This window comes from Gadus morhua, chromosome 20, assembly GCF_902167405.1.
Source record: "Gadus morhua chromosome 20, gadMor3.0, whole genome shotgun sequence".
NCBI classification, from domain to species: domain Eukaryota; kingdom Metazoa; phylum Chordata; class Actinopteri; order Gadiformes; family Gadidae; genus Gadus; species Gadus morhua.
The window spans coordinates 17,569,499-17,585,540 of NC_044067.1; the positions used below are offsets into that span (position 1 = coordinate 17,569,499).

General features: G+C 46.0%; 2 protein-coding genes across 2 annotated transcripts; one reads left to right on the forward strand and one right to left on the reverse strand.

The window, feature by feature from the left end:
* Positions 1-1,369: 1,369 nt before the first annotated feature.
* znf142 (zinc finger protein 142) lies at positions 1,370-9,820 on the reverse strand. Its single transcript, XM_030343434.1, has 7 exons — positions 9,307-9,820; positions 8,500-8,706; positions 7,028-7,879; positions 6,398-6,575; positions 3,215-6,017; positions 2,658-2,763; positions 1,370-2,334 (listed from the first exon to the last, which is right to left on the reverse strand). The coding sequence occupies exons 1-7, from the start codon at positions 9,365-9,367 to the stop codon at positions 1,784-1,786; spliced, it is 4,758 nt and encodes a 1,585-aa protein (XP_030199294.1). The 5' UTR covers positions 9,368-9,820; the 3' UTR covers positions 1,370-1,783.
* A 94-nt stretch (positions 9,821-9,914) lies between these two features.
* Positions 9,915-16,032, forward strand: bcs1l (BC1 (ubiquinol-cytochrome c reductase) synthesis-like). The gene is made up of 7 exons (XM_030343437.1): positions 9,915-10,480; positions 10,829-10,968; positions 11,894-12,088; positions 12,534-12,597; positions 12,985-13,157; positions 13,502-13,619; positions 15,536-16,032. Exons 1-7 carry the CDS (start codon positions 10,161-10,163, stop codon positions 15,786-15,788), a joined length of 1,263 nt encoding a protein of 420 aa, XP_030199297.1. The 5' UTR covers positions 9,915-10,160; the 3' UTR covers positions 15,789-16,032.
* The last annotated feature ends 10 nt before the right edge of the window (positions 16,033-16,042 follow it).

The window sequence follows — 16,042 nt, forward strand, 5'->3', positions numbered from 1 at the left end:
TATCAACCCCCCCCCCCCGCAAGGCAACAGGCCCAGACAACATTCCACGCCGTGTGTTGATGGACTGCGCAGAGGAGCTTAAGGATGTCTTCACGGATGTCTTTAACACTTCTCTGAGACAAGCTGCTACCACATTTCGAGGCCACCATCATTATACCTGTGCCAAAGAAACCTGCTCTATCCTGCTTCAATGACTATCGCCCTGTGGCACTGACCCCCATCATCATGAAGTGTTTCGAACGGCTAGTCATGTCAAACATCAAGTCCATTCCCCCCCCCCACCCTGGACCCCTTTCAGTTCGCATACCGAGCCACATGGTCCACAGAGGATGCAATTTGCTCTGCTCTCCATCCAGCCCTCACCCACCTGGACTCAACAGATTCATATGTGAGAATGCTGTTCAGACTTCAGTTCAGCATTCAACACCATTATCCCACAACAACTCATCTGTAAACTGGACCAGATGGGGCTCAACACCTCCCTTTGCAACTGGCTTTTGGACTTTCTCAGTGAGAGGCCACAAGCAGCACGAGTCGGCAACAACACCTCTAGCAGCACTGGGGCCCCCCAAGGCTCTGTGCTCAGTCCCCTGCTCTTCACCCTGCTGCACTTCACGACTGCACACCAACCTACAGCGCAAATCATATGGTGAAGTTTGCTGACGATACTAACTGTGGTGGGTCTCATCACCAAGAACGAAGAGACCCACTACAGGGAGGAGGTCAACCTTCTGACCAGGTGGTGCAGAGACAACAACCTCCTGCTAAAGGTCAGCAAAACCAAGGAGATTGTTGTTGACTTCCGGAGAGGCCACACTGAACACCCACCACTGACCATCGATGGTGCTGCTGTGGAGAGAGTGAGCAGAACCAAATTCCTGGGGGTGCACATCAGTGAGGACCTCTCCTGGACAACCAACACTGCATCAATGACGAAGAAAGCACAGCGGCGCCTCTACTTCCTCCGCAAACTGAAGCAAGCGAAAGCTCCTCCACCCATCATGTGCACTTTCTACCACCATTGAAAGCATCATGTCCAGCTGCATCCCAGTATGGGGCGGGAGCTGCACTGAATACAGCAGGAAAGCACTGCCACGCATAGTCAACACAGCTGGAAGGATCATTGGTGCCCAACTCCCTTCTTTAAAAGACACATACCGCCTCACCCGAATAGCGACCATGATTGTGAGCAACGCCAACCACCCGTTCAGCCTCCTGCCCTCTGGGAGAAGGTATCAGAGCCTCCGTGCCCGCTCCACCAGACTCACAAACAGCTTCATCCACCAGGCTTTCAGGAAGATAAATTCTCTCCCCTCTCTCCCCTCAGCGACATGCACCAGCTGTCAGAAAACTGAATCCCCCCCCCCCTCCAAAACAGACTGAAATTGCTGCTATTACTGACTGCCTTTTTTTTGCACTACCACAACTCAAATTAACTTATAAAGAAACTTATGCTGCCTCTCTTAGATTTTATTATCTTATTGTCTATCTTTTTAATATTAGTAATGTCCTAATCTCTTGTGCACTTCAATGTTTACTTTTAGTGTTGTCTTATCTGTTGTGCATGTGCACTATCTATAGTGAGAAACGTCTTCTCGATTGCTTTGTATTTCTACATGTGAAGTAATTGACATTAAGCTGACTTTGACTTTTGAATTTAGCAGGCCTTCCTAAAAATCGGAGGGATCATTTTATAATTGATAATATAACCATTTGGTCATTTCAAGGTATGCAAAATCAAACTCCTACATCTTTAAATCAATATTTACCCATCACTTTCCCCCTAAACAAAACATGTTAAATCCCCATCCGTCGCAACCATTCCGTCTATATCTTCTCTCCTCTGTCCATCCGCCTCTCCCTGACGTCCATCCTCTGCCTCCCCCTCCTCCCCTCCACCCCCATCCCCCCCTACCGCCCCCCGCATGGCGTCCTTCAGGGTGAGCCCCGCCCCCTCCACGTCCTTCACCACCCCCTGCTCCGGGGCCACCCCTGGGTGGTGCCTGCGCAGGTGCTTCACCACCTGAAACCTCTGCTTGGCGCGGTACGGACAGTGGAGGCAGCGGTATGGCTGCTGCTTGGTGTGCGACAGGAAGTGATGTCGCAGGCCGGCGGGCCAGCAGAAAGCCTTGGGGCAGGCCCCGCAGGTGTAGGGTCGTGCTCCGCTGTGCTGCCGCTGGTGGGTCTTCAGGATGTAGCGCGTCTTGAAGGCCTTGCCGCACTCCTCGCAGACGAAGGAGCGCGCGTCGCAGTGCTGCGTGTCGCGGTGGGCACGCAGGGCGTCCGCCCGGTTGGCGCGGTAGGCGCAGTCGTCACACGCGTAGGCCTTCTCCCCTGGGAGAGTGGGAAGGTTTCATAACGGTTTGATGAAACGCAGTCGCATTTCAGATTTCAGTATTGTGTGATGGGGAAGTCCCTTTGTGGGGAGATCAGGGAAGGCCGACACAAAAGTGTGGTGAAAGAGCATAAAAAGGACCTCGGAATCAAACCCACCCTGATCAAAAAGATGTTAGTGGTTTTACCATTTGAATTTTTGATTTTTTAAGAGGCTAAATAGCCCACAGTATATATCAGGGTTTAATTATAGTTGCGAATTTACAACTTTTCCCAGTGACAATATCGAACCAACAGTATGAGAGAGAACATTTAATTCATACCTGTATGTTTCGTCATGTGGTACTTCAGCTGGGTCTTCCATTTGCATTTGTATCCACACTCCGTACACAAGTATTTCTTCTCTGGCTGGTGAACTCTCATGTGAATCTATAGAGCATAAAAAAGGGTTGGAATAAGGTTATATATACTGTCAATTAAGAGGATTGGCTTGGTTAATGGTTACTCCCGCTTACGATCAAAATTTCAGATGGTCATTAATGCTTAATTAATGCTAAATGACGTATCATACGGCCTAAATGCTGATCGTCATTATGTACTTTCAACAGCAAATATTAAGGAGCTCCTATTTTTATGTATGTGAGATTCATTAGTTCCATTACAAAGAATTTAAAAACACACATGACACTCACACATGAGTGTCCACCAAGATAGATCAACTTCAGCCAACCTATTGGTACAGTCCGCCATGGTGACCATCATACCTCGCTGGACACTACTAACTTAGTGGATCGTCTTTCAATCCCTTTTAATGAATAATTGACCTCAAACCTCTTATTAAAATATGGGTCCTTTAATCACACCATGGTGTAACGCTCACCTTCAGCCTGAAGGGGTCGCTGCAGGTGTAGCTACACTGCTCACAGCTGTAGGGTTTCTCCCCGGTGTGGATGCGGATGTGCCACGTGATCTTCTGCTTGTTCCGGGTGGTGTACTTGCAGTCGGTGCACTTGTAGAGCCGCGTGCCCCCGTGTGAGCGGAGGTGCTGCTCCAACACCAGCTGATGGCGACAGGAGAACTCGCAGTGGCTGCACTTCAGCGGCTTCTCTGCCCTGGAACCCTCCTCTTCCTCATCTTCCTCGTGCTCCTCCATGAGGTGCTGCGCCAACAGCTGCTTGGTTCTGCTAGCGAAAGAGCAGAGCTGGCACTGGTGGCCTAAATGGCTTCTCTGGTGCGTTTCCAGGCTTTTCTTGGTGTTGAAACGCCGCTGACAGGTGGAGCACTTGAGCAAAGGGTGTGTACTCCGCTGGTGGATTTTGAGAGCAGCGTCAGTGCCAAATGTAAAGTCACATTCAGGGCAGGAGAGAAAGTTCTGGTCTTGGTGGATGCGTTTGGAATGGTTTCTAAGGGCCACGCTGGAACTAAAGCAGGCCTCACAGTGAGCGCAAGAGTGCTGGAGCTCTCCGGTGTGGCATCGGAGGTTGTGGCGCCTCACGTCGTCCAGGGTGTAGCCGCTGAAGTCGCAAAGCGAGCAGAAGTGAGAGGGCTTCCTGTCGTGGACACGTGTCTTGTGTTGGCCCAGTTTGGTCACGGTGCCGAATGTCTTGCTGCACTCTTCGCAGGAATAACGTCCGACACCGGTGTGGAGGGACCGGTGCTCCTCCAGCCGGTGGCGACGGGTAGTGCTGAAGGGACAGTAAGGGCAGCGGTGGGGTCGCGACCCTTTGTGTTTGACTGCGACGTGCTGGGCCATGCAGCGCGCCTGTTTACAGTTGAAGTCGCAGTCCTCGCAGTGCAAGCGTTGAGGCTTGTTTTTCTCATGAACAGAGGAAACGTGACTCGTCAAAGAGTTTTGGGACTTTCCCACGAACGAGCATAGGTGGCACTGGATTTCGTTGGCTTTCATGCAGCCCCTCTTCTCGTGGCTTTCTAGAGCACGCTTCTGACTGCACTTGAATGTACACTTGGGACAGGAGATAAGTTGTTTTTTAGATTTTTTCAAAGTGTGATCATTGTCAATTTTATCACCAAGGTCTTCTTCTGACTTTGAGAGTGAGCTATTTGAATCAGCATCTGCACATTCTAACCGGCTTTGATCTTCATCATTCCTCTTTGAGTTTGGTCTGCAGGTTGTGCAGTGACGTTTCACAGTAGCCAGTCTGATCGAGGAAAAATTGCATTGTTTGCACGTGAATTTCCCTCGTCCCTTAGTGTAAAGGACAGTTTTCTTTGACAAAATATTTCTTTCTTTGGCATCAGAAACAGCTTTGGTCACAAGTTTAAACTTAAAATGCTCCTTTTGTGGGCCTTTTGATTTACCAGAGGTAATGACATTAGATGTAGAGATCATAATTTTTCCACCTTTGCTTTGAGTTGTACTTCTTGTTCTTGTTACCTCTACATGATGTTCATCTATTTCATCAATATCTTTACATCCACCTTCATCACGGAGACAGTCCGGACTGAGTGTCATCGGTGTCGTTGAAACCCCTTTAAAGGCTCTTGTGTTTCGCTGGCGAGCTGGACACTTCTTCACGAGGTGTGTATCGAGGCCTCGCCTTTGTTTGAAATGTGCCCCACAGCCCTCGCAGTCATGTCCCTTGGACCTATTTTGACAGACAAATTGACAGTGATACTTCAGGGCGCTTCCCTTGCGTGTCACATACAAGCACTTGTCGCAGCGGTGCACATCTCCTGTCTGTGCTACGAGCATCTTCACCCGTCCTTCCATAACCATCGCCTCTGCCTGGTCACTGTCATGTTTCTTCATGGCCTTCAGGTGGATCTCAGATTTGGAAAAGGCGTTGGAACCAGAGGGCTTATTGATGACTTCTCCTGCTTCCACCAACTCACTGTTGATTGAGCCTTCATCGTCGTCTGTTTCACCTTGATGACAGTCATCCTCTTCTTCTGCCACACTTGGAGAATAACTTGGACTGATGCCTCCCTGTTGTGGTGGAGTATCACCATCGTCGTTAGTGGAAGTGTACGTTGTGGCATTTGGATACTGGACGTGTTCCTTCTCATTTGACGACGGAGCGGTCTCATATTCAGCTGTTGAGAGTGTGGTCAACACCAATGTACAATACTCCTCGGGGCAGCCCCTGGATGAGGTGTCTGCTGGAATACCCCCAACATCTAGCCCTTCAGTTTGGCCAGTCGGACCAGACTGGTTTTCATTGGTCAGAGGTGTCGTTGCTACCTCCCTGGCGCTTGGTTCGGATCGGTTACAACCCGCCGGGGACTTCAGGTAGAAATCCTGTACACATTCAAGTGCGTTTCTTTCCTTCTCCTTTAAGGCGTAGTTCTCCAGCCAGTCTTTGTCACCGGGAACGTACCCGTGGACCTTTCTCTTGTGCAAAAACAGGCTGATGGTGCTGAAGGAGACATACGAGCAGAGCGCACATCGGAACTCCTTCAGCTTGGTGTGTTTGCAGTTCTCGTGGTTCTGGAGTGCCTGGCGATAGCAAGTGGTATACGCACAGTATTTACACTGATAGGCCGCCGCAGCCTGCTTTGGGCCAGCAGAGTGCTTGGTCAGCATGTGGTTACGAAGTTCATACTTCCGCTTGCAGGCATAGGCGCAGATCTCGCACATGAGCGACTTGGCCTGATGTCGAAGCTTGTGGCTGTTCAGCTGGTCTATCCTGTGACAGCGGTAGGGACACTGGTCACACTCGTACCTTCAGGGCAAAACCAGAATATATTAAGTATGAAGAGGGTACTCTGTAGTCCAGAGAGAAATAATAAAATCTTCAGTAACTTTTCCTCCAACCTTAGATTAGTTGTCTAATGTTGGCCTTTTAAGAATGTAATGGACTTGACTTGTATAGCACATTTTCTCCATTAAATAATTTGAACCACAACCCGATATAAGATTGACCTCAGATGTAAGCTACCTTTTAAGACCATTGATATAGGACAGGAAATACATGCTACATCAAGAAAATGATTCTAGAAACACTAAAATCAATCTACAGGAACAGCAATCATGGTGGGTATTTTGAGTTATTTGTTATGCAGTTTGAATTTCATGTTTGGATTGTCTTCAAAGCTCTCTTACCGTAGATCCCCGGTGTGTTTACGCATGTGTACATTCAGATAGTGCTTCCACTTTGTGACGTAGCCGCACTCGGAACACATGAAGTTCTTGTCGTCCGAGTGTGTGAGCATGTGTTTGGTGAGGTAGGACTCATCCCGGCACCTGAAGTCACAGACGCTGCACTTGTGAGGCTTCTCACCTTTCAAAGAAAGCCATTAAGGGCAAACATTGGGAGACAACAAGAAGGTGGATGTGAATCTCATCGTGAACCACGGAAAAAAGGAATACATAACTGATGATGCAATCAATTGCCGCAATAGGTACGCCGTTGATCTCTGCACTGTAATCTATAATTGCATCTATAATTTAATCGTGTAACTCTGATCTATAATGTGAAGGTGTGTCATATCAACAAACATATGTGTGAACCTCCTCAATTAGTCTAATCATGAATAAGGAGGAAGGAAAGCTGAAGCAGACCTTTCTACACCCTGACGTGTAGTTTTACATATTTGGAGAAGAGCATGTAACCTATGCCAGTGGCGGCATCTTTGGGTTTTGCAGGAGGTGTAGAAACCCCCGGCATTCCTATGGCGGTATACATTGGGGTTGATTGCGCTTGGGACACATGCAAAATGACATAAGCCTCACCACTGTGCATCAACATGTGCCGGTTCAAACCCCGCTTATGGGCGGTCACGTAGCTGCACTGCGGACACCGGTGGATCTTCTCGCTGGCATGCAGATGTCCCACGTGCTGCTGGAACTCCACAGGGTTGAAGGTGACGAAGGTGCAGAACTCACAGCGGAGCTCCTCCTCCCCCGCGTGTCCCTGGCGCCGGTGCTGCAGGAACACGCTCTTGTTGGAGCAGGAGAAGTCGCACAGCGCGCAGTGGTAGGCAAGGTGCGCGCGCCGATGCTCCTCCATGTCCCTCTTGTTGGCGAAGATGGCGTTGCAGGCGTGATGCCGACACTCAACCGCCTCGACGGCGTGAGCCTCCCTGGCGTGACGCAGCAGCTCCTTGCGCACGGAACCCCGGAAGGCGCAGCCCTCCTGGAAACAAGGCAGGGATTGTCTGTCCGGTGGGACGTTGTGGGTCTTCATGTGGGCCTTGAGGGACCTGCTTTGCTGAAAGGTTTGTCCGCAGGTGGGGCAAGGGTAGGTCAGTACGTTGGGGGTAGGCAGGTCACCGGCAACGCACTCCGCGTCACCGGCGTCATCCCCGTGGACGTTTGAAAGGTGGCGGCGGAGGGCGTTGCGTTCGACTGCCGAGTAGTCGCAGCGTTTGCAGTGGTGGACTTTCTGGCCCGCCTCGCGCAGCATGTGCACGCGCAGCTTGCTCTTGCTGGTGAAGAAGCGGTCGCAGGTGGGGCACTGGAGGCTGGGGCTTGGGAAGTGGATGCGCAGGTGCTCCTGGAGGTGGGAGCGCATCTTGAAACAGCGGCGGCATTTGGGGCAAGTGTGCGTGCGGAATATGTGCTCTGAACCCTCCGCAAGGTATTCTGGGAAAAGAAAGGAGAAATTACAATTTATGATTATTGCAATTATGTTGCCTCATCTTGTTGGGTATTGTGTTTTAATACATGTTAATGCTAAAAGTGATAGACAACATGATCTAGCAAGAATCCATAATAAAATAACCATAACATATCACAAAGGGCTTCATCTTTCATACATTCCTCTGTGAGTTTGATATCCTTTCTGGTTATTTATCTTTAATAGTAGTATATTAATATACGGCCTAGCAGTAGGGGTGCTGTCTGAATCCCTGTCGCCCCACGCTGTTTTGTGAAGCAAATGCATAACAGTGTGATGAACCCATAAACATATCATGAATATCTATAATATGAATAAAACTTGTAATGGTGATTGTTGAAAATGTAGGCCCATTATTTGACTGGCGAGATGGCCGAACAACATTCCCAAAGTTCGACGACAGGGTTTAGGGTAAGATGCCCTCACCCCTACCTGCATTTCAATGAGATGTATCTCAAAAAAACATCACAATAAGTCACCTCTCATGTAACCTTGTCATACAATTGACTGCTAAATGACTTCATAGAAATAGAACTGCCAGAAGCCATTTTATTGTAGAACAATAATGGAATGACTGCAGGATTACCTTTAGCAGGAGGTGTGTCGCTCTCATTCAGAGCGGTTTTCTTGTTTTCCCCCTGATCTTTTTTCCTTCTCTTGGTCTTGTGCCCAACAACCTCTGGTTCTGCTGTCTCTTGTTCATCTGTAGACTGCACGTAGAGAGGGTTGGGTCTGCGTTTCCTTCTGGGCCTGCCCGAGGTCAGAGATGGCCCTCTCTCAAGGCTGCTCAGGCCTGGAGACAGAGGGGAAAGAATTATTAAATATAGAAATTATAATCAAGACAAGGTAGGTTTATTTTAACAATTATATTTTAAAGACATATAGGAAAATCAATAAAACACAATATTAGACAATCAATTCAAGAGAAATGGGAGAAAAAAGGAAGTGACCCTAAAATAATTAATATGTCAAAATGTATTTGTAAATAGACGATTTAGAGTGTGTATTCTCGCACGTGATAGAGAGGGACATTGAACGAGACAACGAGTGTCTGAGTGATTGTGTGTGCGGGCGTGCACGCAACAACATATACTTAAAATTTGAATACAGATACGAAAACCACGGTGGAGGTTAAATTTGATTTCTATCAAATATCCTGTTAGCTTTGAGATTATATCCTTTGATTGAAACAAAAACATGTATTATAGCAATATATTAACAGCTGAAAAATGATTATATATTATTAGTCAGACTTTACATTTAGTATGACAGCAGAGTAATAATAGCCTACTTCAAACCGATACAATTGTACGAATATTACAGTCAGATTTGTTAATCTGACTGAATCTGTGCATAATATCACAATCGTAAATCATTTAATGGTCTTTTTTACCTTGTTGGTCCTCGGGGTCTGACAGACGTTTTCCACCTTTTTCTGTGGGATTAGCTTCCATTGCGTCTGTTTAACGCAAAAATAAAACAGAAAACACAATAAAATCTTACGCTATATACTATGTAATATAACATACATTGTAATTGTTGAAGGATCTTAATTGTTGTCTAACTGGACTTCTGAAACATAATCGCAACCTACTGCACAATATTTCCTGGTCCAATCTACCCGTTAACCACTGCACCAAAACGAGTGGGTTTTACAGATAGTCCTTACTTATTATGTGTTATGAATATGTCATTAGTACACATGCAACACATTGGCCAAGCCATTGTCTTCGTTTTCCTCGTATTGTTTTAGATTTTACTTGCCTTTTATTCACCATTCACCGCAGCTGCGTCGCCATTACCCTCTTGAAGTCTGTTTGATTGGCAGATCAGCGTCTAGCCTAATGCGATGGGATAGGCATATTAATAATAATGATAATCCTTGTGAATTAAAATCAGACAAATTTACCAAAAAATTAAATAGTTTATGTGGTATTTATATGAATGGTTTATAATTACAATGTTTATGTGAACTAGGAATGAATGTTACGGGGGTTCCGTTGACTGTCGGAGTTGTATCGACGGAACACCACAATGTAGAGGTCGCTTTCCCTTGATAAACAACGCTTATATGGCTTACACTTTTGTTTTATAATGGAATAATTCCCATTTCCATGGAGGGGATAAAGAACGGGTTTGACGAAGATACCCAAGACGTCATGTGAGTCGAGGGGGTTTCCTTGAAGAGTGACCCCTTAATAGTTCTGCTTCCCATAAACAGGTGTACTTCTCATCCTATCATACAAGATGCCCCTGTCAGACCTCTTAGACGGTCTGAAAGACAACCCGTACTTTGGAGCTGGCTTTGGGCTCGTCGGGATCGGGACAGCAATGGCCTTTGCCAGGAAAGGAGCGCAGGTTGGGATGATTTTCTTCCGGAGGAATTATATGATCACACTGGAGGTGCCCAGCAAAGATAAGAGTTACCACTGGCTGCTCAGTTGGATCACAAAGCACGCAAAACACACTCAGCATCTCAGCGTGGAGACGTCCTACCTGGCACATGAAAGTGGACGTGTCAAAACACAGTTTGATTTCCACCCCAGTCCTGGGAACCATATTATTTGGTGAGGAGAGTTGTTTCTTATATCCTTTAGGTACAAGGATTAGCTAAAACGTTGCCTCTTTATTATATGATTCATATTATAGGAATAATGACCTTATCATCAAGGGCAATCCAATATTAACTGTTCAAACTTACTGAACTTATTCTATGCCTTATTCCATGTGATAGAATCCAAGGCCTTATCCCATGTGATGCAATGTCATAGTAAAAGATGGACATTAAATAAGCTTACTTTCTAATGCTCCAATGCCTCTGTTATAAACAATTTGCTATGCAACTTCCTCTGTTATAAACAATTTGCTATGCAAACTTAGGACCCCACTGACCCTGGTGTTATGGTTCTGTGCAGGTATGGGAGGAAGTGGATTCGGGTGGAGAGGACCAGGGAGAAGCAGATGGTGGATCTACACACTGGGACTCCCTGGGAGTCGGTCACCTTCACTGCTCTGGGAAGAGACAGACAGATCTTCTTCAACATCCTACAGGAAGGTAACTCCTCTATCTTCTTGCCCCGGACCACGGTTTTCTTCATTTTTTTTAATCTGCATCCATTCAATGACTCAAGAAACTTCTTCTAACTTACAAGGTCCAGACAATGACCCTGTTTGCACCATATGTGATCATAGAAAATTTTCATAAAACAGCCACTGTCTTTAACCAGTTACCCTTATTGACAATGTGATTATTCCACTCTTTGTTCATTCGTATGGGCAAGATAATGATTATACTTCCTTAAAACTTATGGTAACTTTTAAAAAAGATTGAGATGGATCCCTCGGACAGTTGCCCAATAATAGGCTAAATAGACCAAACCAAATCAAACCGTAGCCAAATCCAATGCAGGCAAAATCCAGAGCAATGGCAAATCAAAAAGGAAATCCACCAAATGGCTATCAGGGAAGAGAGCAGTCCACTTGAGCTGGCTTGCTCTTATAGACATAAAGACCATTGGACCCAGATGCTTCCAGTTGGCTGAGAGTAATCACTCACATAAATTAAAACTTTTCAATGACTCTGGTTATGTTCTCCTGTGTCGTTGTCGTTTGACATTATTATTTTTAGAACTCTCACTATTACTCTCTATCAAAAGCACTATCGCTGCTATTATAGTACATAAAGTGATATGTAGAGTATGATAAAATTGTTCAATGTACAGTATATCAGTTTCCATCAATCTGGCCCTTCAGGTCTGAATGCCAATAAAGCTTTCCTCAACTGTCAATACTATTTAAACTAAATGTTCATTCAATTTTTTTTTTAATTTGTGCCTTTGTTATTGTCATTCTTATTACCACCATTTACTTATGTTATACTACTATTTTATACTGTTTTTTTATGGTTTATTTTCTTAGCCTACTGCAATGACACCACATTTCCCATCTGGGATTAATAAAGTAAATGTTGTGCTACGCAGCTAGAGAGCTGGCCCTAAAACAGGAAGAAGGGCGAACAGTGATGTACACCGCCATGGGTGGGGAGTGGCGGCCGTTCGGGTTTCCACGCCGACGGAGACCACTGAACTCGGTGGTACTGGAGTCGGGCGTGGCTGAGAGGATTGTAGATGATGTGAAGGAGTTCATCGGAAATCCAAAGTGGTACACAGACAGAGGTGGGTGGTTCAAAGTACAAAGGTGTAGTTACTCAGACCTGGGAGAAAAACAGAGGATTGGGAAGCAGGGCTGTCTAGAAGGGGTAAGGTTGTTTGTCTCCCAGCCAGAAGGTTATGGCTTTGAACCCCAATGGCTTCAGTCTACTTTGATGCGGCAATGAGGAAGATGCCCTATCCCCTACTTGCACCTTAATGAGATGTATCTACAACAAAAGCTTTGGATAAAAGTTTCTGCAAGGGATTTCAGATGCGAATAAGCTTAAAGCTTAATCTGATACGGTGCATCGAATGGTGACCTTTATGTATTAAACTGTATGTGGTCCCTTTTTTTTTAATAAAAAAAACAAAACCGCAAATTACATTTTTGTTAATAATAGCAAATAGGGTTTGACTTATTTGGTTGCTGTTCGGCTGATTGTTTTTTGTTTTCTCTCTCTGCCATCAGGGATCCCCTACAGGAGAGGATATCTGCTGTATGGACCCCCAGGCTGTGGGAAGAGCAGCTTCATGTGAGTAGCTGTTAGGGGCTGGCCAACACCATAGCTAACTAGCTAATTGTGAAAGGTTGCAATCGGAAACATCAGATTTGTACCCCCTGTTACATTGAAATATATTTTCATTTCAAACTGCTGCAAAGGTGTGTATCAAAGTCATTGCCGTTTACGGTGCTAGAATCTTGTATGTCCATTTGTCACTGTCAATAAATATATGAAACAAAGCAATGTGACTTGGTTGGCCAGGGTGGCAAATTGAATCGATAATCTGTTGCTCGCAATGATAATCGCGATCACAATATCGGGGATAATCGCATTGATAATTGATGTTATGATCCTAACATTAAGCTGTCTGTGTCTGTGTCCGTTCAACACGTTCTGTTGCCGTTTCCCTCCTTGCAGCACTGCGCTGGCGGGAGAGCTGGGCTACAGCATCTGCCTGATGAGTCTGAGCGACCGCAGCCTGTCGGACGACCGCCTCAACCACCTGCTGAGCGTGGCGCCCCAGCAGAGCATCATCCTCCTGGAGGACGTGGACGCCGCGTTCGTCAGCCGCGACCTGCTGCCCACAGAGAGTAGGTCCCCCCGACCCTCCCCAACCCAGCCCCTAGAACCTCCGAGCCCCATAAGTGTACTGTCCAAGCAAGGAGTAGTTAAGAAGTGCCTCGGGTTCGGTGTTCAGCAGGGGTGTATGGGAGTCAATGTCAGCTGTCAACCTGTAGGCATCCTTGAACAAGATGCCAAACCCCTATCTGCTCATTAATGACACGTATCAGAATTCATTCAAAATATCTTCTTCCGTGCGTCCAAAAGTACCCGTGAGTGCTGCAGCGTTCTTTCAGAGAACTCCGCTCCAACGTTCTTCTGTATATAAAAGGGACGATCATGGTGTCACTGTTTCCTGTGTTATTCCCCCCAGACCCTGTGGCCTACCAGGGGATGGGCAGACTGACCTTCAGCGGCCTTCTCAACTCTCTGGATGGGGTGGCGTCCTCCGAGGCCCGCATCGTCTTCATGACCACCAACTTTATCGACAGGTAGCTCAGTCAGAAACGAATAACTTTAGAATTGAGATCCTGCATGTCATATAATTAGATGATTATATAGATAAATGAAGGTAGATAAATAGACTGATAGGTAAATGGGTACTTTATTCGCCCCTGCGTGGGTGTCAATCTGTGAAGTCAATCTTACTACTATAATAGCAGGCCTGGCAGACCAGTTACTCAAGTAACTCATGCGGCATGTGCCAAGCAGCCTGCAGCTCACACATACACACAGCACGCGCAAACGCATACATACACCGCAAGCACACTCACCGCACACACACCGCACACACATGCGCGTGCACATGCGCACGAACATACATGGAAATGCACACACACACCCACACGCACACACACACGCACGCGCGCACACACCGCACATCAAGACAAAGATAGTGACACATACACGGAAGTGCACACACGCACGCACACACACCGCACGTCAAGGCAAAGGCAGTGACACATACATTGAAGCGCGCACGCACACGCACGTGCACGCGTACACACCGCACGTCAAGACAAACGCAGAGACACACTTGCCGAGATAAGACGTTATGTTTTTAAACATAACTGCTCCGCCATCGACACCCGCGCCCAGGTAAGAACACACACGCACAGACCGCAGCGACACACTCGCCCAGGTAAGAACACAGACGCACACACCGCAGCAACAAACTCTCCGAGGCAACACGTTCTGTCTATAGACTGTAGAAATTGTGATAAAAGAAGGGAAGAGTAAATTTCTCACCTCGACAAGCAACAACGGGTCGTTCATTTTGTCATGTAAAAACCGTTAAATTCAAACATCGCACCGACCGGCACATATCAACGCATAAGGGACGTGATCTTAAAGAGACAGTGTCCCTATAACACGGAACGAAAACATGTCAGTAACAGCATGGGGAATTATGTCTATAGAGTCCACCACAAGACTGCACAAGACTACACAAGACTACAAATGTGATATTACTCTCCTCCTTGAGCCTCCCGAAATGTCTTTACCCTTTGTTGCTCAAACTTTATATTACGCAACTCCTTGAGCCTCCCCAAATGTCTTGCGATATTGATATCCTCCCCTTCCATCTGTGGACTCTTTTAGTTGTTTTATTTTTCTTATGTTTTGTTTGTATGCTATGTGTGACTGTAGGCTACTGCTGCCTGTCTTCACTGGAAGAAATGTTTAATCTCAATGATGATTATTATTTTCAACTATCCAATAGTAGTTGCCTTGCATTTTAAAATGTCAATGCATTTTTCAGCCCTGAATAAGAGTAAAAGCTATTTAATAATATATTTGCATGCATAGTATACTAAACTGTTACCATAAATGACTACTTTTATAATGTAATCAATTGCTCACAACCTAGCTGCTTTCAGACACATGTGTAAATCCTGATATTCTCCTGATGGGCAGTGTGTGTGAACAAAATCTTGACATTTGTACCCTGAAAAACTCCTGAATAATACTACCCCTGAGGTAGTATTTTCTCCGTAGGAAATGGAAATTACCTTATATGTGAATGAGGAGTCTGTATTTCTCACACCACTTCAGTGGGTGTGTCGTTGATTCTTCTGCATGTTATTGAGTGGCCCCTAAATGATAATCAGCCTGTTGCCCTTTGTTCGCTAAATGGTTAAAAAACCATTTAGCTAGTGTTATAAGTTGTAAAATTATAGGCAAAATATTATTATATTATGCTCTCAGAAATTTGTTACATTATCTACTGGGGTTTCCACATTATTGTTATGGGTTTAATTACAACTAGAGGTTGAGCGCGAGCATCGTGCGAGCGAAAACTCTAGTGATAATAATGATTTTGATAGTATTGATGATGGTATGATAGTATTTTTGAATGTATAAAAATCTTAAGTCATTCCTAGTAATCTAAACATCTTTCTCCACACAGGCTGGATGCGGCTCTAATCCGGCCAGGTCGTGTGGACCTAAAGCAGTATGTGGGTCACTGCACCCACTGGCAGCTGGCCCAGATGTTTCGCCGCTTCTACCCAGCAGCGCCAAGCTCCGAGGGCGACCACTTTGCTGTGACTGCCCTGGCGGCGCTGCCAGAGATGAGCGCGGCACAAGTCCAAGGACATTTTATGTTGTATAAAATGGATCCCGCGGGGGCCATCTGCAACGTTGACAAAATAAATGAATGATGGCACAAAGAAAAGGATTGGGATTATAATTGGGAGATGGAAATGCATCTTCATGATGATGACCATGCTCCTGATATTGAAGTGTGTTGGGCCTTGACTGGGAAGCAATTGTCTTCAATATTTTGTGTGCCTGTACCTTAGAAAACCCCTGTCTCTTGACTGAATTACCTGTCTTTGACCTCTGAGGTTTCTGGAAAGATTGTTTGTCTCATATATTAAACACTTCTGCTACCTTTGACAGACAGTCTCACTTG